General features: G+C 44.7%; 1 protein-coding gene across 1 annotated transcript in view; it reads right to left on the reverse strand.

Moving 5' to 3' along the window:
• PIP4K2C (phosphatidylinositol-5-phosphate 4-kinase type 2 gamma) overlaps positions 1-25,066 on the reverse strand; it is a 456,643-nt gene that overhangs the window by 405,499 nt on the left and 26,078 nt on the right. Inside the window, exon 2 of the mRNA XM_086966576.1 lies at positions 12,709-12,806. Within this exon, the coding sequence (XP_086822702.1) occupies positions 12,709-12,806 (98 nt within the window). The remainder of the gene's footprint in view (positions 1-12,708; positions 12,807-25,066) is intronic.

Raw genomic sequence — 25,066 nt, forward strand, 5'->3', positions numbered from 1 at the left:
ATGTTTTGGGGATCAATTTCCTCGGACCTGATCATTCTCGCCTCAGTGCCTATTCTAATCATGGGTCCCACTCTGCAACTCTGGGCAATAGCTTGCTTAATCTCCACAACGGCCCCAACAGCGCTGGGATGCCTGGCTTCACCTTGGGGGTGCCCAGGAGTGGACATTTCACAGGGAAAAACCAGGAAGGGCAGCGCCGGGACACCTCCGTTGGAGGTAGCTGTGCGCTTTACAAATGGCATTTACATTATGGAGACTGAGGATCACAAGCGACATCCCTGTGCGGGCCAGGCTGGCTGGTGAACCCTATGGAGACTGAGGATCACAAGCGACATATCTGTGCGGGCCAGGCTGGCTGGTGAACCCCATCTCCCTTTCCCTTCTTCCTACATTTCTCCGGATTGTTCGCAACTGGTATTGGGGCTTGAGAACTGGGATGCTCATTATGCTGATGTCACTATGCATGGGCCTATGTGAGGCCTTCCCCATCACTCTTTTCTCAGTATCTGGGAACGTAGTATTTGCTTGGGGACAATTCTTTGGGGAACCGTTGATCTGGGGCTGTGCCCTGCTCCAGTTGGGGCAACGGTACGGCGCTCACCGCGGCATTCGCTTCTACTGTTTTGAGGTATTGGGTGGGGGAGGGATTCGGATTGTTGATTTGTTTGCTGTTCTCTATTACTGCCACTAGGTCTTCTGCCATGTGTGCTCCTGGGATTGCCACAGTCACTCACTTTGCTATTTCCTATATACATGTCACGACCATTTATGCCAAAGGATTTAGCTGGGGTAGAGAGCTCCGAGTCCTTAGTTGGAATACAAACGGCCTACTTGATAAGATCAAACGGGGAGCTGTGCTGCGCCAAGCAAAGCGACACAGGGCGGGCGTCCTCCTGCAGGAGACCAACTTAGCGGGCACCAAGACATCTTGTTTGGGGAGATTTGGCTTTGCGTGCACTTACCATGCTGGTTGCACTAAAGGCTCCAGGGGAGTTGCAATCCTCATACACCGCAGCGTCCCTTTCCTTCAAAGTCAAACATGTTCAAAACCACAGGGTAGGTTCATTGTGATATATGGGACACTGTACGAAGAACCCATTGTTCTGGGTACTGTATACGCCCCCCTGTTGAAAAATTGTCGACGCTCTGGACTGACCTCCTATCAGTGCCAACTCTAGTTGGGGGGGACTGGAATGATGTTCTGTCCCCATCGCAAGATAGGTGGCGCGCCATGGGCCGAGTTGCAGGGACCCCGGATTCTAAATTGTTGCCCCTGGTTCAGGGCTTGGGGTGGGTTGACTCGTGGAGGACCATACACCCCACCATGCATGCTTACACTTATTTCTCGAAGCCCACAACTCCTTCTCTCACCTAGATTACATTTTCCTCTCGGGGTGCATACTCATAGATTGACCGTAGCCGAAATTCTCCCCAGAGGTTTGTATGACTATTCGCCGATGTCTATTCTCCTGTCTCTAGATCCAGGCGCTCCCAATTTTGGTGGCGTCTGTCACCGTGGCTGCAGAGAGACGATAAATATAGGGCTAATTCATAATTCTTTAGCGGGCTCCCTATTACTCAATACAGGCACAGTGGAGTCTCTGGTCATTCTGTGGGAAGCAATGCAGCCCACCCTCATGGGAATCAGACATTGCCTTCTGTACCTCGAAAACGCTGACAGCGACTCGACAAATTATTACAACTTGAGGCCCAGTTACTCGATCAGGAGCGCGCGAGTAGGGACACAGTGGGACGGGTGGCGCGCAGATAACTGCTGAACGTACAACAGACTTACGCCAGAGAACTCCTAAACGAAGCCTGGCTCTATTGGCTCGCCACCCGTAGCCAGATATACCAGTGGGGAGACAAATCTACTGCCCTGTTGCTTTGCCTGTGTCAACAGACACTCCCGAGCATACGCCGCCCCGAAGGGACTGCTCCTACGGAACCGTCAGCCACTGCTGACTGCTTTGCCTCGTATTTTACAGATTTGTTTGCCCCCGTGAAGTGCTGCCCGCGGCCCTAGTTCAGAAATGTATTGATAACTTTCCCCCTCGGACATTATCAGACACAGCTCGGGATACAATGCTGAACGCGCTGCTTGATATGCAGGCGGGAAAGGCACCTGGTCTAAATGGCTATCCTTGTGAGTTTTTCCAGAAATACCACTCAACTATTAAAACCTTACCTAGCGGCGCTGGAGGCTTCCTTGGAGAGTGGTGATTTCCTGCCAGATTGGTGGCATGCCGAGATCGTTGTGTTTTTGAAGCTGGGTCATACGCCGGAACAATACTAGTCATATCCCCGATTTCTCTACTCAATATGGAAGCAAAGCTTTTGGCCGAGGTGATGGCAAACCGGCTAGTCATGTATATTACGGAGCTGGTTCACCCGGATCAGGCAGGATTTATGCTGCCCCATGTTATGCGGCACCATATCAAGCGTGCCCAAAATGCTATAGCCATGGTCGATAGGCTTGATACCCCTGCCGAGCTCCACTTGGCAGACATGAACATGGCTTTTGATTCCCTCAGCTGGACGTATCTCTTTGCCTTACTCGATTGTCTAAATATCAGGCCCGGTTACTTAATCTTATTCACCTGCTGAACACTCACATAACCACCTCTGTCCAGGTAGCCAACTCGATTTCCAGAAGCTTCCCTATCGGGCGGGGGACGCGCCAGGGCTGCCCGCTCTCCCCTTATCTTTTCGCTCTTGTTATGGAGTCGCTTGCGGCTTGGGTACATATAGGCATGTGGTTTCGAATGGGCTCCGGGCATTTCCGATCGCATAGCGCTCTATGCGGATGAAGTCCTGTTTTTCCTTACAGATCTTGACCGGACTGGTCCGCGTCTTCTGCGTATTATGAAGATCTTTGGCGAAACCTCCAGCCTCCATATGAATCGGGGGAAATCCCTTTTTGTGCCCGCTGCGGAGCAGAGGTCGGTTGGGCAACTGGTCGTGGGAGGTAGTAGTCCCAGATGGCTTCAAGTATCTGGGAGTATATCTTTCGACGTCTCAGACATTGGGGTGGAATAAGAACCTCGCCCCCCCTATGGACAAAGGTGAGCGACCAGACGCGAGTAAGGTTACACCTGCCACTATCTCTCTTTGGTAGGTCTGCTATTTTTAAAATAACTTCCCTACCTCGTCTCCTTTATCAAGTACAGAATCATCCCTATCCGATAAAACCAACATGGATTGAATGCTATTCCAGCCCGCTATCACTGAGGGGTGAATCCTGAGTGGTCCTGAGGATCTGCTTCCTGTCTACCTACTCCGGTGGAGTGGCCACCCCAGACGTTCCGGCATATTACATGGCCTCACACCTGCTCGCCCTCAACGATTGGTGGTATGGTGACAGCGGGGACCCGGCATACACTGTAGAATGCTGGCAGCTGGAAGACCATGCCCTCCACATGGTTCTCTATTCAGTGGGACTGCTTCAAGAGCTACCAGCCGCTACAGCTACAGCTTTCAAGATTTGGAAGTCAGCGCTCCTTCTGATGGATTGGTGGGGAAGACTCACCAGAGAAACTCCACTATGGAACAACGGGCAATTACCACAGCTGGTGCAATTGTCCGGCTTTCGGTGCTGGCAGGCCATTGGGATAGACACGTGGGGGCAAGACAAAAACCTGCGCAACCACAAATTAAGAAAGAACTGTAATAAATTCTTTGGTCTTGATTAACAGCAACAACAGAGGACAGTTGGTAAATGCAGCAATATTATTTATTGCGCCAGCCAACACGTGTTTCATTAGGGTGCAATACACTCTAAATCTTCAGGGCCCAATCCAAATGGACAAAGGAAGGATAATCCCCCACGACTGGTGATAATTCCAGACAAGTCCGGCTCCTGACCAGGAGACAGCAACACACCAGTGAAGGCGAGAAAGAACAAATTTGAAGGGCGGTGCCGGCTTCTTTTGCCCATCGAGGCTTTTTGATGGTCACTGCACTCGTAATAGCCACTGACTTCAGTGCCACCCTCCTTGATGCCAACATTAACACATAAAAACTTTCATTTTCCATGAACCTACAGATAAGTGTATTACACAAGCAACCGGCGCACCTGACTTGAAGATCCTTGTACCCGGACTGGTCTGGAATTATCACCAGTCGTGGGGGATTATCCTTCCTTTGTCCATTTGGATTGGGCCCTGAAGATTTAGAGTGTATTGCACCCTAATGAAAAACGTGTCGGCTGGCGCAATAAATATTATTGCTGCATTTACCACCTGTCCTCTGTTGTTGCTGTTAATCAAGACCAAAGAATTTATTACAGTTCTTTCTTAATTTGTGGTTGCGCAGGTTTTTGTCTTATCCAATTTATATGTAAGTGTTTGCACATTACATTGTTTAGGGGTTGTACAGGTCACCCCTTTTCCTAGCTGCACCACCTTAGCTTAATCTTTGTATAGACCATTCCAAGTACCCAGAGGTGCGCATAGTATCCCTTCAGCTAAGTACCTGGTTCTTTGTTTGAAACAAGACACGTGGGGGCAGTTGTACGTGGATGCACTCTCAAGTCTTTTCTTGATATGCAAACGGAATACGATATGCTCCGCACACAATTCTACTGGTATCTCCAATTCCAGCACGCCTTTACTTCATACATATCCCACCTAACAGAGATTCCTGAATTTATCCCCATCGAGGCTGAGGTTTTTATGGGCGACTTGGGGGGACGACAAGATAACTAAAATATACAACACACTCATAAATAATACACCTACCACACTACACAAACTGGAGAAGCATGGCAGCAGGATTTAGGTCCCTTCAAGAGAAATTGCCCGGGTCTGGAAAGATGAATCCCCACCGTCGCTTGGGGTATGGAAGAGGGGTCTAGATTTTTGTATGGGCCTGGAACTCCCGGTCTTCGAAGCGAGGGGATGCCTTCGAAAACACTACAAAATTTGGAAAAGGTGGGCTGATTACAGGGAACTATATCTGTAGCCTCCTCGGCCCCTCCCCAGTCCAACACTGACGAACCGTTGCTAGGACGCTAGTAGACTGGCATTGCATAGTACTTATAATCAATGTGACTATGGGTGGCAAAAACTATCCCTATATTCAGGACTGCTTTACTTGTTAAACAGAGGCAATGTGGCGCAGTTGTTTCTTCTTTCATCCTTTCTGTTCTTGTTTTTCTTTGCAACGTATTCCTTGTATAATCAATGCTATAACATTTTTGAAAATGTTGACATTCGTATATGTCATCCTGTATACATACCTTGGGTGCCCTGCAAGGCCCTCTTTTTGTATTGGCTGTCAACCATAAAATTATGTTGTGAAACAAAAATTCTACAGGGCATCCCAGAAAAATAATTTAGACCTAATACATGCGGGCAGTCCATCGAGAGCTTAAAAACCAAATCTATGAAATCCCTGCATCACTTAAGGGTCCTTTTTAGGTCTCGCGACCTGCGGTGCACTGCGAAGCAGTGCTCACCCATGTCGCGTGAGCTATAGTAGGTAAAAACGGGGAAATCCAAGCTGACCTAGGAATCGCACACGCTCGTGCTTGTGCGTTTCCTTTTCAGCTTCCCCATTGGCCTTTGCGTGCGTCTTATTGTAAAAGACTGCACGCAATTGGCCCGAAGCACGCGCATAGCTCCTCCCATGGCCTATTGGTGTCTATTACGCTCACCAAGCGCGTGATAGACACCAATTGGCCGTGGCTGGAGCTAGGATTGTGCCGACACAGGTGTGACGTGCGCGCCACTTGTGTTTAGAGGTGAAGCCGCCCCCATCCACAAAGCCACATGCATTTTGTTAAGCTGAATGGTTGTCCTGCGTGTCTGCAGTTTGGCGCGGTGCTGCTTGTGTAGTTCACGTCCATCACCCGCCGCTCCGTGTTTCTCTGGTGGGGGCTTTTTTGTATGCGAGTGCGACACCTGCAGTAACGCAAGACAGGTGCCACTTTTCACTGTTTACATTGATGTGGGAAACGGGTCTGCTGTGCAGCCTGGCAGGGGAGGTGTCTGAGGACAAAGCTGTCAGCTCGAGAACGGAGCGCGGTGTCCCAGAAAGATAAACGCAGCATGTTTATCAGCATAAAGCGTGACTCGTTTGTTTTAGGTCAGAAGGCACCCAGAAGCAAGAAAGGCTCCACGTATCCGCTATCCCTCGCGCATCTCCAAGCACACACAAACACAACAAGTGCGCCCGGACTCGGTGCTGGCCCTGCTCCAGGTCTGTCGGTTCTTTCATTTCGGTGTCTCGCTTCAGATGAGCGATGCTAAGGGTGGCATCTCCCCCCTATCTTCCTGGGGTTCAGGCCATTCGCTAGCATACACCAATTGTGAGTAAAAACCAAAACTATCGTTACATTTGCCCTTCTTTTACTTTTGCGTAGCGTCCATTCAGAATTGGTTCGCCTCTATGCGCTTACCACTCCGTGATTCGCAGCGTATGGGGTACTTTGCAATCTACTATATGTATTCTTCAACCTCTTGGGTCTCCTCTCACACATGCCCAAGGCACAAATTTCTGCCATCACATATTTACATCTCGCTCGCAGTCCTCTTACACCCCCTCGTCTGCTCCCCCCTCACGTTAGACCCACCACTTATCCTCCTTTCTCCTCCTCCCTCTCTTACCCCCTTTTCAGCAAGTTTCCCCTCTCGCCCGTTACCATCTTTATTGTCCTTTTAAACCCCCCCTCCCCCAACTGACCCTCGAGTCTGAGGTGTGCGCGCGCCCGGACTCCACGCTGCCCCTTTTCCACGTCTGTAGGCTCTTTCATTTGGGTGTGTCGCTTCACATAAGCGGTGTTTAAGCTGCCAATAAAACAATCAGGCACACGTGAGTTTGTGTATCAATAATTAATGTTGTGTTTTTACATTAAATACAGAGCGGACATTACGTTACTGTCTGCTATAGTATGCACCAGTAACATTAAACGTGCGCTAAGAAGCTCTCGAAGCCTCCAGGCACTTATTTATAGATCAAAGACGGGGGTGGTCCTCTCAAAGGAGCGTGGACAATGTAATTAAGGGACTGGCTCCAAAAAAAACCACACACGCTAAAAATCTGTGCTTATCATAGTGTCTCACTGAAATGGTATTTTGCTGCTTTGGTCGTTGCTTTCAGATATAGAACACAACAAGTAACTTTACATCTAAAACAAGCCAGGACTATTGGCTTTCTCAATGGCTATTAGATGCATAAGATAAATGGGCAACAACTGTAGCTTTGTTGTATAGACTATTCACAGTGCTTCTGTTCAATAAGCAACAACTATGGCTTCGTTGTATAGACTCTGAGGGTGAGGGCAAAAATAGAGAGCCCTGTCTCAGCACCTGCTTTTTAGAACTGCCAGTGCTGAGCACCGGCAGGACCCGGCCCACTTAAGGCCCTGCCCCTAAATATCACACAATGCAGACAAAATGCACCTCGCTTCAGGGAGGGTTCTTCGTGTTCAGTACACAAAGCACGTCCCATAGCATCTACCGAGCAGCAACAGAAGAGCTGCCCACGGCAAACACTAGATAAAGATCTGCCAAATGCTCAATTTTAACCCACCCCTCGACATGGAAAATGAGCTCACACTCGTGTAAATGCAATACAATAGGTTTCGCATTTACAAAACTTTTAGCTATTGGCATTTTTTTGCCATTGTTTGCACATATCCTCCTGTCTCTTCTCGCTTGTGTGTGTTAAACACCACACACACAAGCACACGCACAACACACACACAACCACACAACACACACAACCACAAGCACAACCACACACACAACCACAAAACCACACACACACTGCCACACACAACCACACACACACACACAACCCCACATACAACCACACACACACACAACCACACTGTCAGTGCACACTTTCACCAGGCACAGACACCATCAGTTGTCAGTGCACTCTTTCATCGGGCACAAACACCACTAGCCATCAGTGCACGCTTTTACCGGGCACAAACACCACCAGCCATCAGTGCACGCTTCCACCAGGCACACACCAACAGACGTCAGTGTACGCTTTCACCAGGCACACACACACCACCAGCCGTCAGTGCACACTTTCACCAGGCACACACACACCACCAGCCGTCAGTGCAAACTTTCAACAGGCACACACACCACCTGCCGTCACTGCACACTTCCACCAGGCACACACACCAACAGCCTGCAGTGCACGCTTTCACCAGGCATACACACCACCAGCCATCAGTGCACAATTTCCACAGGCACACTCACCACAAGCCATGAGTGCACACATCAATTGTTAAGCATCCACAATTAAGTATTGTAGCAATCGCTTTTTAAACATATTCATCTAAAGCGCAGCATGCCACTATTGCTACGAAAATAAATACACATTTTTGGGGCCTACAATTTATAGACTTTTGTTGCAATTGGTGTTGCAATATTTAGCAATGCCATTAGCTCAAACTTAATTGATGCGAGACCTATTGCATTGCAAATGTGTGTTTTTGGGGTGCCGCCATTCTTTCCTATTACAATCATCTGGTGTGAGTGGTGCCTTGATGATACATTTAAATATGCTAAAGATTAGCCCACTAATCCAATATCGTCTTGATGTAATTGCTGAACCAACCTTCAGGTCCCACAGTGTAGGATCATTTAATTTCCATTATTATTTTTAGTATTAAATGCTTTTAACGCCCAGTTTCCTGATAACTAATTTCCACTTGATTGTAGCTTTGTCTATTTTTGGCTCTCACTGTCTCTTGGAAGATATACTGTTTCCTAACAGAGGGCTTAGAGGCCGCTAACTGCTTACCATCAGTTGGCTTCATTGTCAATCTCATTTGTTTTCTTCTTATTGGTCAGCTACCGCAGGCTTCCTTCCTCTAAGTGTGTATGTCTCTCTCCTGAAGCACAGACTAATAACTTTTGTGCTTGCGCTCTTTTTTGTGCTTGCGCTCTTTTTTGAAGCGCTACTTTTTTCATCTTAAGCACTTTGAAGTTACACGTTCGTCAGCTGTCTCCTTCCTTTACTTCTCCTCCCTCTTTGTTTCTCCCGTCTTCCCTCCTTCCATGTTTGCGTTGTTTTCCCTGATAAACCCCCTCCATGGTCTGTGCTACTTGCTCATAATGTCTGTATTGCTTGCCCTCACTTAGCCTCCCTCCTTACGTTTCCCATACTGCTTGCCCTGACTTGTCTTCCCTGCGTTGTCCATGTGGCTTGCCCCACATGAACTCCCTCCTTCCGTTGTCCCTGTTGCTTGCCTCCAACCGCCTTCCCTTCTTCCATTATCTGTGCTGCTTGCAACCACCTACCCTCCCTCCGTTGTCTGTGCTGCTTCCACCACTTACTCTCCCTCATTCCGCTGTCTATGTTGCTGCCCACCTGCTATCCCGGCCTCCATGGTCCATGCTGAACCCCTATCAAATATAACAAGGACAAAAGAAATGCATAGACGTAAACACCACTGGCCGAGTCATAGCAGTTTGTATCTCAAGCACCCTCTGAAGTCTATGTTGGCTCTACGTGTTGCCTCTCCTCCACATTGTCCCCACCTACATCTTGATTCCCACCCTGGAATAAAAAGAAAGCACTGCAGTTTTAATGTCCAGCTTCACGATAACCTGTCCCCACTCAATTATCACCTTCTATATTTCTAGGTTTAGCTGTCACTTGAAAGATATACTGCTTTCTAACTGTAGGCTTGGAGCCTGCCCATTGTTTACCATTGGTTGGCTTTATTGTCAGCTACTGTAGGCTTCCTTACTGTTTGCTGTTTGTGTGCATGTCCCTCCTGTAGAGCATGAATGCATTACTTGTGTCTTAGACTGTTCATCTTTTTTAGGTGCTACTTTTTCTTTATGTTTAGGCACTTCATGAGGGTGTGTTTCTCAGCTGCCTCCCTTTTGTACTTCTCCCCACTCTGTGTTTCTCCTGCCCTCCCTTCTTCCGTTGTTTGTGTCGCTTACCCCAAGAAGCCCACCCGGTTCTGTTTTCCGCGTTGCATGCAACAACCATCCTTCTATCCTTCCGTTGTTCTTGTTGCTTGCCCCCAGCCACCCTCCATTCTTCTGATGTCCGTATTGCTTGCCCCCACCGCCAGCTCTCCTTCCACTGACTGTGTTGCTTGATCCCATCACCCTCAATCCTTCCATTGTCTGTGCTGCTGCGACCAACCACTCTCGTTCCTGCCCCTGTTGCTGCTACTACCCACTCTTTTTTTTAATAGAAGAAGAAAAAGAAAAGTTTATTGTTACAGTTAATTAAAACCATAACAATACATTGTATAAAATCTTGTGCTACAGATGAAACTGAGGAGGTCATTAGGATGGCGGGCGGGCTTTACCCGCCCGCCACCCTTGTGGTAAACAGAACCGCCCGCCTAAAGGGCGGGGGTCCCGATGTGTGCATTAGGATGCGCCCGCCACAGTGGCGGGCGCATCCCTCATATTTAACATTGTGGCGGGCGGTGCTCACTGCACCGCCCACCAAAATCTTAAAAATAAATGCACGCATTTGCATACATGAAGCAGAAGGCACCGCGCGGTGCCTGCTGCTTGGTGTATGCAAATGCTGGGGGGTACCACAGATACCCCCATTTGCACCCACCACCTCGGCCTTCACCAGGGGGGCCCGCAGGGGGCCCCCAAAGCAAAGACCGCCTGCCTTTCCGTGGCGGCATCGCCGCCGGCGGAAAGGCACCTATGCCCACACATCATAATATGGCTGGCAGTGTCCATTGGACACCGCTACCATATTAAGCCCTTTCCGCTGCGGTCGCAAGGCGACCAGGGCGGAAAAGCGGCATCTGGTCTATCCGTCCGCTGCGGTCCCCCCACCATACTAATATAGCGGGGGAATTCGGGATACGGTGTCGGGTGGATTGCCTCCACCCTGAGTGTTTGTCTACATTCTATTTCCCTGAATCCTACAAATTTCTGTGTCTTGTGCAAATGTTTTCTTTTAAAAAATTGACATTTTAATATACACAATATACAAGTTTAAAATTGATCAAAGACATTTGTTGGTCCATGTAAAATGTACCTCCCGAAATTCTAGTTCTATTCTGTGTTAAGTTCGGGAGAGCCCTCTACCGCAGAGTCAACCGTCCTATTGCCCTTTTCTATGCAAGGTACCGGATTACATTTCAGAGCATGTACATGAGCCAGAAAGAATTTTATTAGTAGGCAGTTCAAATGAGTGTCAGTTGGATTTAGGGTTGCCACGATTGCCTATCTGCACATTCTTATGCCTCGGTCGTTCATGGCTTTTTTTAGGAAGATGCCTTGTGCATGGGCTAAATTCAGGCAAATGCAAACAAGATGTATGAAGTCCTCCTTACTGCTCCCACAGTCTGCAAACTTTTGGTCCATCATGGACCCAGGTTGGCTGGTCAATGGTAGATGGAAATTTTCCCAGGCGTAGCTCCATTCGCTGTGTCTTTCAAGTGTCTGTGTTGACACCACCCGCCATCCGCCATAACCAAAAAGAAGTGCTATGTCGCAAATACCGGTGGCCACGTCATACGCCCCCGCCCCCCACCCCCCCTGTTGTCTGTGTTGGACTCTAAGTTGCCTTCCCCCTCCACACTGACCTCCGTGTTGCCTCCCACCCTACAATAAAGAAGTACAGCCATACCACAGTGCTCCCCCATCCTCCATTGTCAATGTTGCCTCCCGCCTGCCCACAAAAAAAAGAGCGCTATAACACAGTCAGCACCTCCTGTAGGCGAGACCTATCGGCTTTGCCAACGCTTGGTTTTTTTATCCAAAAAACAGCCCAGACACTGCCCTTTCAAGCTGGTCCATCCAGCAGTAACAAAGTGCTCGATAGGCCAGCCCAAGACCTGGAAGATAGCAGACATGTTCATCTAGCCCCACACGATAAAAGGCAGGCAATGGCCGCTGCCACTATGAACTTGCAAGTACAATACCACAAATGCCTTCCAAGCTCTGTATAATCAATGTCGGTTCAATCCTGCAGCTGTCATGGCAAAAGTAAGTTATAGAAAAAAAGAGAAAGTGCTGGTAAAGGTAAAGACCCTTTAATAGTTCAATTATATTCTACACTTACATTAACTGAAATACAACCTTATTGTTGAAACATTAGATCATACTCTTGGTACACAACAAAAGCAAGACCCACTGTCCATGAGAAAGCTTCAACCCTTTTGTATATACGCTCTTTCGCTAACCCTACTAACGCTGCATAAGGCGGCTAAGACCAGACTTAAAATGTTCTGGCGAGAAAATGCCCTACAGAAAACTTCACTAACAGAAAGCAATCTCTTTTTTGTGCACGGATTTAAGTTTTTCACTCTTAGCGATTATTCCATTCATCATCCTCTCGATGCCTCCTGGCGGAGAGAGGCGCTTTTCGCATTCCTGAAACCAGCTAACCATTAACTTGACATTCCGCGATCACTCAGGGGCAAAGCCGGCAAATGCCTCTGCAGCTGCATTACTTTTGCTCTGTACTGAAAAATCCAAACACATTCTTCGGTCTCTCACACTATTCCCAGAAAAAAGCAGGCCATCTTTGGGGATTTTCCATCCACACACTATTTGCAAAAATAGAGGGAAAAAAATTCACTCTAACAATAAAATCGACACTATGAATATTAAGATTGCAATTACATCGTAACCCCACTCAACAATGCAAAGCCAACATTGATGAAGGATAAAGAGGGAGACAAGTAAACAGTGAAAGTGGGGTTAGATATAAAGGGTTAACTGGCAAACATAGCATTGCACTTACCGGTTAAAAAGGTGATTGACTACTTTGATTTTTGAATTAGCCTTAAAATCGTCCGGCAAAAGCATCACCGGGACAGGAACTTGGTTCAGTTCATTAATCTGAAAAATACCAAAAGTAAATATTTATTATACAAGTATTAAAAATCCAAGGAGCGGAAAATATCCCAGTGATGTTACTTCCTCTGTCCTATAGAATTTGCACAAGAACCTCTTGCACTGTTAAAGGTTGGGGGTTGCCTCTCTTTGTTATAATTCCTCTTCTTCAAGTGGTCTAAACATCAACTGAGCACACGCTCTCAATTGTGTCCACCATCCCATCAGGGGATTTCTTGTGTCCCTCCTCAAGTGGTCTTACCCCTTTACATAGTTAGTATTCCCTTTTGGCTTTACTCGCTTTTGTTCGTCATAGGAGATTTGTTTTTAGGTTCTGGGCTTTAATTTGACAAGCGAATGAGTTTTGGCAGTGGCAGACTTGGGAAACGTCACATTGGACAATGTTGCAAAGTGCATTTTTCTGGGACATACCTGCTGGTATTTTCGAACTCTGACACTACTATCCAGTGACCAGAGCATGTGCTCTGACCCCTAAAACATGTTGAAATTGGCTTAAAAACGGATTGGCACATTTACGTTTCCTATGAAGCCATAGAATAGGATACAGAAATACATCCATGGCCTGGCAGATAATGTCACTTAATGACTGCAGCCACCTATTGTACCATCCTCTACAGAGGCAGTAAAATATGGCTACGAGTCTAGCCTGTGTAGACTGGCAGCAGCAGCTTTAGCCTGTTGCAGAGACCGGTCAAAATCCCACTTTTTAAATGTAGGTAAAACTGATTTTTAATATTAAATAAATCACCCCTAAGTGCACCATCCTGCCAACAGTTAGGGTGCATAATATTTAAGAGTGGAGCATATGTGATATAAAAAATGTCATGTTCTCCCATTGACAAGACCCGAAACGACTTTGTCACTGGCCAGGATGTAACTAGTACACAGGAAAAGCAAAAAAAAAACAAGCATTTGCAATGCAATAGGTCTCGCATTAGGAAAGTTTGAGCTATTGGTATTGTAAATGACAATTTTTTTAATTTAGGTTTTGTTTTTGAAAATAGCGAAATTAATAGCTTTGTCATTTACAATGCCAATAGTTATAACTTTTGCAAATGTGACACCTATAGCATTTGTAATGCAATATGTGTTGTATTTACGTGAATTACATGTATTACCGGGTTCTTATTTTTACTCACAATACAAAGGCCGCTCTTAAAGGCCCACCAGTCATACTTTTAGTGCAGTCACATCCTGGCTGGGATCTATCCTAAGTCAAATAACAGAGATACCAACACAATGAAGGGGAGGAAAAAGTATTACGGATCATCATTTAACAAGTGTTAAGAAAACAAAATTTGCAGGCAGGTTTTTGACTTTTTAAACCCTTTTATGTAAGAAATGTATCTGTTTGTATCAGTAATCACATTAATAATGAAGTGAATAGCACTTACTAGTGTGTTATTTAGAACTACTCATCCCAATGTATGGTGCCAGAGAGCTTTACATCACACACAGTATAAATACCAGTAGGTAGTATATGATAAAGAGTGATTGGTTTGGAAAAACAAAGTCAGGATTTCAAACTTAACAGTCGCTGTCTGCACTAAAAAAAGAAGAAAAAAAAAAGAAGAGGAGTTCACTACCAAAACGAGCCCTTTTTTAACAACCTTAGAATAACAAACGATTGAGGGGAAAAAAACAATAAGGTACTAAACCGTAACCTTGTAGTTTGCATGCAGCTGTGGTGTCGATTCATATCTCAGTGTGCTATAGTAGGAGGATTGTAATTAAAGAATAGCAAATGACTAAGTTATCTATAACAAAAGCAGTAACCCACTGAACTACCTACATAAAATAAAAATCATATCTCCTTGTTACACCTTGTGCTATGCCGGAGACACATTAAACCTCTATACTACTTTATTACGATTCAAAATTGTGGAAACACAGATCTCTTAACTCCATCCCTAGTTGCCAATTTCTTTGCAGCAGAGTATGAAAAACAAGAATGTGAACGTTGACTGTAGGACGCCACTTGACTGTCTCTATTGATTTAAACCCCGTTTAGCTGCCACACCTTAACCCCCAGTTTATGGAATCTCAGAGTACTTTTTTTCAGTTTACTGGACTACAGATGGTAAATAATAAAGTGCAAAACTAAACTGCACAGCGACCCAAGTATCGCAATCTCATATTTTATCTTGGCTCTATGTGTTCCCTTGGGTCTGCCACTAGAGTCGCACGGAAAGCAGACCACCCATCCCCGCACTGCTCCATGGCCCTTTTTGTGTGCAAATCCATGGCCGCCGGTACACCGCGAGTCAGCAGCTACCAGTAGCATGGCCGCTGGTACACCGCGAGTCAGCAGCTACCAGTAGCATCACAGGATAGACGTAAAGCTTTTACCAAAGACACATTATAGACAGCCAAGAACTTCCAAGCATCCGGCCGGTGTGAGAGTCCACCGCTAGCGCTGTAAGGGTCTTATAACACAGCTCCCTATTCCGGTTTTCCACTGGGTTAACGCTTACCATGTTGCCGATCACTCGTATAGAGTCCTACGGATACTGTCTGCGGAAGCGACCGGCCTCGGAACAGGAAACTGCAGCGTGCCAACGACAGGGTCACGTGACCAGCACGTACCACTTCCCTAAGCGCAAGCGCAGTCGGTTGCTGTTGTGTTCGCCTGTATTTCTGCTCAAGTTAATGGGGGACGCCGAAAGAGATTAGAGAAAGTGAAAGCTAGGTCGCAGCTCACATAATACTTGACGGATGACTAAAGCTTAAACTGAGCCGAAAAAGAAAGGTCTCGTCAATTTTACAGCAACTACATTAAGTCCCGGGTCCCAGGAGGGGGCCCGGGTGAAGACCAGCGGGGAGACTGCGAGGCCCCCATGCCTATGGGGAGAGCTCCGCTCCTTGGTAGAGTGTGGAGAGGAGCTCGAGTGCTCTGCGGGGCTCCCTTGGCAGATGGTGCGAGCCCGACTCCGGTGAGGTAAGAGGGGAGGGGGCGGGTGGGGGGGCTGTGTGCCTGCATGTGTGTGCCTGCGTGTGCGTGTGTGTGTGTGTGTGCGCGCCTGTGCGTGCAGGGGATGGGGCCTGCCTGTGTGCACGCCGTGTTTGCATGCAAGCCCTGTGGTCTGCGCAAGCGCGCTCGCTCGCTCGCGCGGTGAAATCCGACACTGGGAAAGCTCGTGACACTTTGGTGTCCACTTTCCCAAATACGGATAGCATTAGTTGTCGAGCTGACAGCATTCATGCTTCGCATGAATGCTAACGTCAGCTCGACCTAAAACTACAGACTCCATTTAAAGTCTTATTTTTAATGATAATCCAATGCACTAGTTACACCCGATTTTTATTAAATATTTGTGAAATTTAACTTTTAGAAACGTTACATTTATACTGCCTGAAACTGCTGGAGGTTAGTTTGCATTAGCTCTCCAGCAACTGCCCAGCCTGTACTTGGTCTAAATTGGGTGGTAAGAATGCTCCCAAAGCAGAGACAATGGCCCAATGCTTTATGGTGGCTAGTCGAACCCCGGATTCCTCACCTTGCTAATACCCAGAGGAGCCAGACTGGCTCTGTAGAAGTTTCTTTAGCAATTCCCTTGTGTACATATAGGTGGCATTGAACGGCTCCGCATCAGATCCCTCCTACCCCGGATGTGAAGTCAGAGACCGTACATAGATGCCACCTCTGTGCACAGAAGTCAGTTTATTTCGGATATATGTCCGGGCCATCTGACACAAAATTTTAGTAACCAACATTGTGCCAGTGTGCAGATTGCCAAAATGGAATCTAATTAACATGGACTAGAAGAGCCCACTTCACTGACCAGGGAGGTTGGAGGGTCAGTGAGGAATCTGCAGTTAGAGTATCCACCAAAAAAAGCGTTACTGAAGGTTAAGTAACTTGTTTAATTTTTTGTTTCTCAAATTCTTTTTATTGTTTTTTTCTCAACAGTACAACTGACCACCATTGAATAACATCATACGGGACAGGTTCAGGTACACCATATTACCAAATTGACCAGGGATAGTCTGTAATCTCACAGTAACTTTACATATGGTCACTTCTAGAATCCCTCCGAACCGAGTGGTCTTCGATAGTTAATACCCATGCAAATGATCATTTCGATCATGTATCTTGCCCCCTCCCCGCTCTCTGCTTTTCCCTTTCCTCAGGGTCCCAAATCAGCATCCATTTGGACCAGATCTTCTCAAACCTCTTGGGACGCCATCTCACCTTATATACACTGGCCTTTGCCAGCATAAACCAGTTAATGTCATTGACCCACTTAGTGAAGCCCAGTGTTGTTTCCGCTCCCCACAGTTGTACGATTTCCCTTTTAGCTATTGCCAGGGGAGTGTTTCAAATCAGTAAGTCATATCTGGAGAGTGTGACATCACCCCACTATCTGAGCAATATAAAGGGCACTACGAGTGTACTCCTATCCTCTACAACCTCTGATATGTAGTTTTCCACACATTCCCAGAATGCTCATAATCGGGGGGCAGATCAATAGCATATGTACCAAGGTCCCAGACTTGCCACACCCCCTGAGGCAACGATTATCACTGGTTCGACCCATTTGGAATAGCCTTGTTCTACTGTAATGGGCCCTGTGTAAGATCTTGAGATGCACCTGGCGGAGCTCCTCCTTTATCACACTCTCCCTCGGGTAGCAACACGCCTCTGCAGAGTCTGCTTCCTCCAGCGCTCCCAGGTCCACCTCCCACCTGTTTTTCAGTTTGTCTAGCGGGTGTTGACAGTTCATCACAAGTGTTCCCTAGATGTGTGAAATTGTGTGTTTGTATAGGAGCACCGCCAAGATCCAAAACTCCAGTGGAGTTTCCTCTGCTACATTCGCCAGTAAGTATGTAGTCAAGTGTGTCCAGTGGCTTGAGACGGCATGACATGCGCCGCACAAGTGCCCTGCCTCTACGATCCCTCCATTCCTCTCCATTGAAACTCTCAGCGACAGGTGCTCCAAGGTGATGGCGCTAAAGAACGCACATAGACACGGCCTCATCACATTTGTCAGCATCTATCCAGATTGTCAATTCTTGCCCCCACTTTGCACGCCAGAACACCTGGCCCCAAGCCCACCGCACTAGACATCTTCCTATAGCACCAGATGCGTGTTACTTGATGTGCGCTGCACCCCCATGTTCCCTAAGCCACCACCCACACTTCACACGCTTGAACATCTTCTAATAAATGCCTCTCCCCGCAAACAAGTTGCCCAATTATATATGACAATGCCGGATAAGGCACCAGTGCATACCCCAGCAGCCCGTGCCTCCTGACCTAGACATTAGGCCCCCCCCCCAATCACAGGTGCGCATTGGACATACTGCTGCGGTCAGATTGCAGAGCTGTCACCTAATTACAGGCTATCTCATCCATTTTAAATACTTACATAAGATATACTGCACCATGCTGCAACTAATGAATATGGGACTGGTGTACAATCGGGCTGTTTGGTTTGCTCATATCCACAAACCTCCTTCCTCCATCTCGTTTGGGAGTGTCAGCGGGTGGCAGGATATTGGTCCGAGGAGTATTCCATTCTGTACCAGATAACGAGCCATCCGCTCCCGCATACACCGCTAGCTGTACTTCTGGGTTATGTCAAAGATTTCCCCTCTGGAATCCGATGCCTCACAGCTATGCTTTTGCTATTATCCAAATGATGAGTTGCTACACACTGGGGCAGGTGGCACGCACATAAAGCCAACAACTGGCAGTGGGACACGGTCTATTATCAAGAACAACTATCTATTATCAAGAACAACTATCTACATACTGGGACCGGATGGTACAGAGATCTCGCCTGAAAGATATCTGGGAGCCACTACTAGCTTACCACTGACAAAGAGAAACCTCCCTCCCCAACTGTGACAGGGAGGAACTTGCCCAATGCAGACCCTCCCTCCGAGCCAGGCAGTGTGCAGGTGACCAGGATGGCCCCGTCCTCAGCCCCTTGACTATCTGAAAACTCAAGGTGTGAGTGCAACCTGTGGTAGTTGCCCGCTGGAGGGAGTACTGCTGCATGGTTTTCTTGTATGATGTGCTTATTCCCATGTAGTTCTGGCTCAAAAGGGAATGGAGTGATGATGCCAATGTCTTTCATAATGTACTGATTTTGCAATTGTGCTTCTTCCCCCTCACTCCTTCCCTTGTTACTTAAAGGGCATCGCCTCACTGTTGTTTCTTTTAAGAAATGGCAATAAAACAGTGTTAAAATACCCCTGTGGGATCTAGGCTGTTGGAGTTGAGAGTTTTTGTGTACCCCGCCCCCATGCAGGAGACCAGGTTAACTCTTACTGTCTATTTGCGAAGCAAAGGCCCATTCATTTGCCACCAACAGCTGGGTCGATCAGTAATAGTATTTCAAATTTAGGAAAGCAATCCCCCTTTATACGGTTCCTGTGTCAAAGTTCAATAGGTTATCCAAGGTGTCCCACTATCCTATAGCAGCGTGAGTGTCGTGGACATCACTGTATTCAACAAGGCATCAGACACCTCGTGGGGAGTGGTTTTGAGGAATTTCTGGAGTGTGATCATTTTCTAAAGTGCCTAGTAGAGATATAGGCAGTTTTTCCCCCCAGTGGGCTATATCTCTCTTCTAATTCCTCATGAATGTTTTTCAGGCTGTGTTGGTGGATGTGATATATATATATATATATATATATATATATATATTCACTGAAAAAACCATAGGTTATAGACCATATATAGTTAGGAATTCGCATTTACAAAACCTTATTTTACTCACACAAAATCATTGAAATTCCATATATAGTTAGTTGCACTAACTATATATCGCGCACCCGCAATCCACTGCTGATGATGTCACATATTACATCATTCATGACATGGTCAGTGACATCACTGATGACATCACTGATGACATCTCAAATGACATCACTGATGACATCTCAAATGACATCACTGATGACATCACTGATGACATCTCATTTGACATTACTGATCACATCACTGATGATAACATTCATGTGATAATACGATGCACCTCTTCAGACTCTAATATAACCTTAGATACAATCAGTGTAAACAGACACTCACAGACTGTCACTCATCCATGGAGTTACTCACACACCTAGTCAGTCATGCAAAGAATCAATCACACCTCCATTTCCTCAACTATACAGTTATACAAACTTTACTTATTCAAACATATACTAACACATATTTACTCTCTTATACAATCCCTGATGCAAGTTCACAATGATCCATACAGCCACTCACACATTCACTGGCTCTTATGCACAGTTATTTATATATGTCAACTCTCACATGTACTGTGTTTTACATATGTACTTACTTTGACATGTAGCACTGAGATATCCATTCACTCACCAATACACTCATGCACAAAGTCAACCGCCCATACAGCTGTTTCCACATGCACTTTTGAAACCATACATCTAGTGAATCAACTGCTCACACATCTATGCACAGAGTCATACACCTCCCAGCCACCCACACACACAGTCTCCCATACAAATACTTGGACAACCAAGCAATAACCCATATAGTTACTCATATAGCTACTTATCAACACATGCAACAGTTTACAGAACAACAGACATAATGATGCACAAATTAAGACAGTTTAGTCACTAACCCATGCACTCAGTGAGACACATTTAATCACTCACTCATACAGTCAGTCATGCACCTACTAAATCCTTCATCCAGACACTTATACATCCACTCATTCTTCAATATGTAAGACATATTTTAACTTTACAGAAACATACAGTCACTGGATGTTGTCATCAGTGATGTCATCAGTGATGTCATTTGAGATGTAATCTGTGATGTCATCAGTGATGTCACTGACCATGTCATGAATGATGTAATATGTGACATCATCAGCAGTGGATTGCGGGTGCGCGATATATAGTTAGTGCAACTAACTATATATGGAATTTCAATGGTTTTGTGTGAGTAAAATAAGGTTTTGTAAATGCGAATTCCTAACTATATATGGTCTATAACCTATGGTTTTTTTCAGTGAATTTTCAAGGTTTTGTAAATGCTAATTCCTAACTATATATGGTCTATAACCTATGGTTTTTTCAGTGAATTTTCAAGGTTTTGTAAATGCTAATTCCTAACTATATATGGTCTATAGCCTATGGTTTTTTCAGTGAATATATATATATATACATACATATATAAACATATATCATCTGTATATCTATATAAATACAAACATAAATGCATGCATACATATACTTATAGGCATACAGAAACATGTTATTTACATGAAAGTTGAAAAAACACTAATAAAAGCAAAGCTAAAAAGCCACCTCATTACAAACAGAATGGCTTTAACTTAAACGAGGGCGAGATCTATTGCATTTTCAATGCTTGTTTACTTTGGTTCCATCAAGAAGGCATTCAGATGTGTCACACATTTGCCATAAATTCTGAATGTTAGCACTCTAGTTGCACATTAGATCACTGTAGTAAAGCTACTGCTCACCAGGGACGTCTGCTGCTGGTATTCAAAGTGCATGTTTCAGTCTGCATGTCAGAATTTTTTTAATGAAATAGAAGAGGATTTGAGAAGTCACTCAAAATGATCCCTAATTTTTCTTTCTGAAGCACTAATCATACTTTCTATGGCAAAATTAACCCCCTCATGTTGTTCCTTTTTAAATTGAGTGTTTTCAGACTTACCACTTCATTCCAATCAAGATGGCTTCTGGTGTGCCATACTTTTGTCATAAGTAAGACTGTTAGCGCTCTAGTTGTTCTTTAGAACACTCTGGGACATTCTGTCATTGGGCTATACTTGGGGTACATCTGGGTGATATTTGGGCTACATTTAGGCTCTTTTGTCTCTGGTGGCCATCTTGGGAGACTGTATGTCAGAATTTTTTTATGAAATTGAAGAGGGTTTGAGAAGTCACTCAAAATGTGCCCTAATTTTTCTTTCTGCAGCACTAATCATAATTCATATGGCAAAATATACCCCCTCATTTTGTTCCTTTTTAAATTAAATGTTTTAAGAGTTACCACTTTATTCCCATCACGATGGCTCCAGGTGTGCTATACCTTTGTAATAAGTAGGACTGTTAGCGCTCTAGTTGTTCTTTAGAACACTCTGGGACATTCTGTCATTGGGCTATACTTGGGCTACATCTGGGTGATATTTGGGCTACATTTGGGCTCTTTTGTCTCTGGTGGCCATTTTGGGAGACTGCATGTCAGAATGTTTTAATGAAATAGAAAAGGATTTGAGAAGTCACTCAAAATGTGCCCTAATTTTTCATTCTGCAGCACTAATCATACTTTCTATGGCAAAATATACCCCCTCATGTTGTTTCTTTTTAAATTAAATGTTTTAAGAGTTACCACTTCATTCCAATCAAGATGGCTTCAGGTGTGTCATACCTTTGTAATAAGTAGGACTGTTAGCGCTCTAGTTGTTCTTTAGAACACTCTAGGAGGCTGCAGTAGAACACAAAGGAATCAACTGACAGTCTCTGTCCTTGTTGGATGTACATGTTTTACTGAGAATGTCAGACTTCATTTTCACATGACTGAGAAAGATAATGTGAATTTACAGAAAATATGCTTTCAGTTTAGCTTATAGATCCCCTTCCAAACCACTGTGGGAAAATCATGAGATATTAGTTTTTCTTTCAAACAATATTCATGATATCACAGCAGAAGGTTTTTTCACATGGTAAAATCACCTTAGAACCCACCACAATTCCTAAAACGAGTATGGTACCATCAACAAATGATTTATAATGTAACTAAAGTCCTAAAACCCTCTATTAACTACAATGCTTTTTAATGAGGTGCTATCATGTATATTGGTCCCAAGATGGCTGCCAACACTTCTTGGATGAAGTGCTGACAGCCAATCAGATCAGATGTGTGGTTAGGCTCCGCCCAGATATATATATTTTTTTAACCTAAATTACTCGAAATCCACTGGAGCACATATATTGAGACCTAGCAAAGGCACATCGGGCTAACAGTCCCTACAATTTTGCCAAGTTTCGTGCAAATCCATTCAGCCGTTCGAGCTAAAAGTGAGGCCAACCGCCCTATGGAAATTAACATGGGAAAAACGCGTTTTGGGACCCCCCTTTTTTCTCGGCCCCCCCTTGATGAAACCCCCCCAAATTGTCAGGGGCTGCTCAGAAACAAAATGTCCCATTTTCCTGAAAATTTCAGCCAATTCCGTCCACAAACGCCAAAGTTATTAGACATAGGATTTTTTCTCTATGGGATTTTTGAAAATTCTAACTATATATACCTACTGGCGACCGCCAGTAGGTAATATATATATATATATATATATATATATATATATATATATATTCACTGAAAAAACCATAGGTTATAGACCATATATAGTTAGGAATTAGCATTTACAAAACCTTATTTTACTCACACAAAACCATTGAAATTTGCATATATAGTTAGTTGCACTAACTATATATCGCGCACCCGCAATCCACTGCTGATCATGTCACATATTACATCATTCATGACATGGTCAGTGACATCACTGATGACATCACTGATGACATCACTGATGACATCACTGATGACATTACTGATGACATCACTGATGACATCATTCATGTGATAATATGATGAACCTCTTCAGACTCTAATATAACCTTAGATCCACTCAGTGTAAACAGACACAGACTGTCACTCATCCATGGAGTTACTCACACACCTAGTCAGTCATGCAAAGAATCAATCACACCTCCATTTCCTCAACTATACAGTTATACACACCTTACCCTTACTTATTCAAACATATACTAACACATATTTACTCTCTTATACAATCCCTGATACAAGTTCACAATGATCCATACAGCCACTCACACATTCACTGGCTCTTATGCACAGTTATTTATATATGTCAACTCTCACATGTACTGTGTTTTACATATGTACTTACTTTGACATGTAGCACTGAGATATCCATTCACTCACCAATACACTCATGCACACAGTCAACCGCCCATACAGCTGTTTCCACATGCACTTTTGAACCCATACATCTAGTCAATCAACTGCTCACACATCTATGCACAGAGTCATACACCTCCCAGCCACCCACACACACACACACTCAGTCTCCCATACAAATACTTGGGCAACCAATCAATAACCCATATAGTTACTCATATAGCTACTGATCAACACATGCAGCAGTTTACAGAACAACAGACATAATGATGCACAAATTAAGACAGTTTAGTCACTAACCCATGCACTCAGTGAGACACATTTAATCACTCACTCATACAGTCAGTCATGCACCTACTAAATCCTTCATCCAGACACTTATACATACACTCATTCTTCAAAATGTAAGACATATTTTAACTTTACAGAAACATACAGTCACTGGATGTTGTCATCAGTGATGTCATTTGATATGTCATCAGTGATGTCATCAGTGATGTCACTGACCATGTCATGAATGATGTAATATGTGACATGTTCAGCAGTGGATTGCGGGTGCGCGATATATAGTTAGTGCAACTAACTATATATGCGAATTTCAATGGTTTTGTGCGAGTAAAATAAGGTTTTGTAAATGCTAATTCCTAACTATATATGGTCTTTAACCTATGGTTTTTTCAGTGAATTTTCAAGGTTTTGTAAATGCTAATTCCTAACTATATGTGGTCTATAACCTATGGTTTTTTCAGTGAATTTCAATGGTATTTTAATAGCAAATATCAAAAGCTGTAAAATGTATTCTTCTTTTAAAGGAAAAATATATTTTATATGTATTTAATATAATTTTTTTATGTATATAAATTTTTTGAGGGAACGAATTTATCAACTATCATGCTGAAGAAGAGTGTGAGGGAAAAAAACAAAGAGGAGGACTAAGAGGAAAGAACAATCAGTTCAAAAATACAATTGCTTTAAAGCATGAAGTGCTTTTCCACACATTTACATTTAAATAACCCATATTAGAACATACAAAATATCTACAGAGGAGACGGTGTACATTGAATTTTAGACTCTTCATTGGTACCTACATGTTGGTACTTACATCACCCACACAACACAACAGCTCTATTCAGAGCTACCCTACCTCAAAGCACTCTAAAATATTATTTTACAATTTCCCTTGGTTTTCCCCTTGTTACGTTTTCTGGAACGCTACCCGGTGCGCGGACCGGGCGCTAACCGTGCAAAAATTTGAAAAAAAAAGGTTGTTTTTTTTACATATATGGGCCTCCTCAGCCACCCTCAGAAAACC

This window comes from Lissotriton vulgaris, chromosome 1_1 (genome assembly GCF_964263255.1).
Source record: "Lissotriton vulgaris chromosome 1_1, aLisVul1.2, whole genome shotgun sequence".
Classification (NCBI taxonomy): Eukaryota; Metazoa; Chordata; class Amphibia; order Caudata; family Salamandridae; genus Lissotriton; species Lissotriton vulgaris.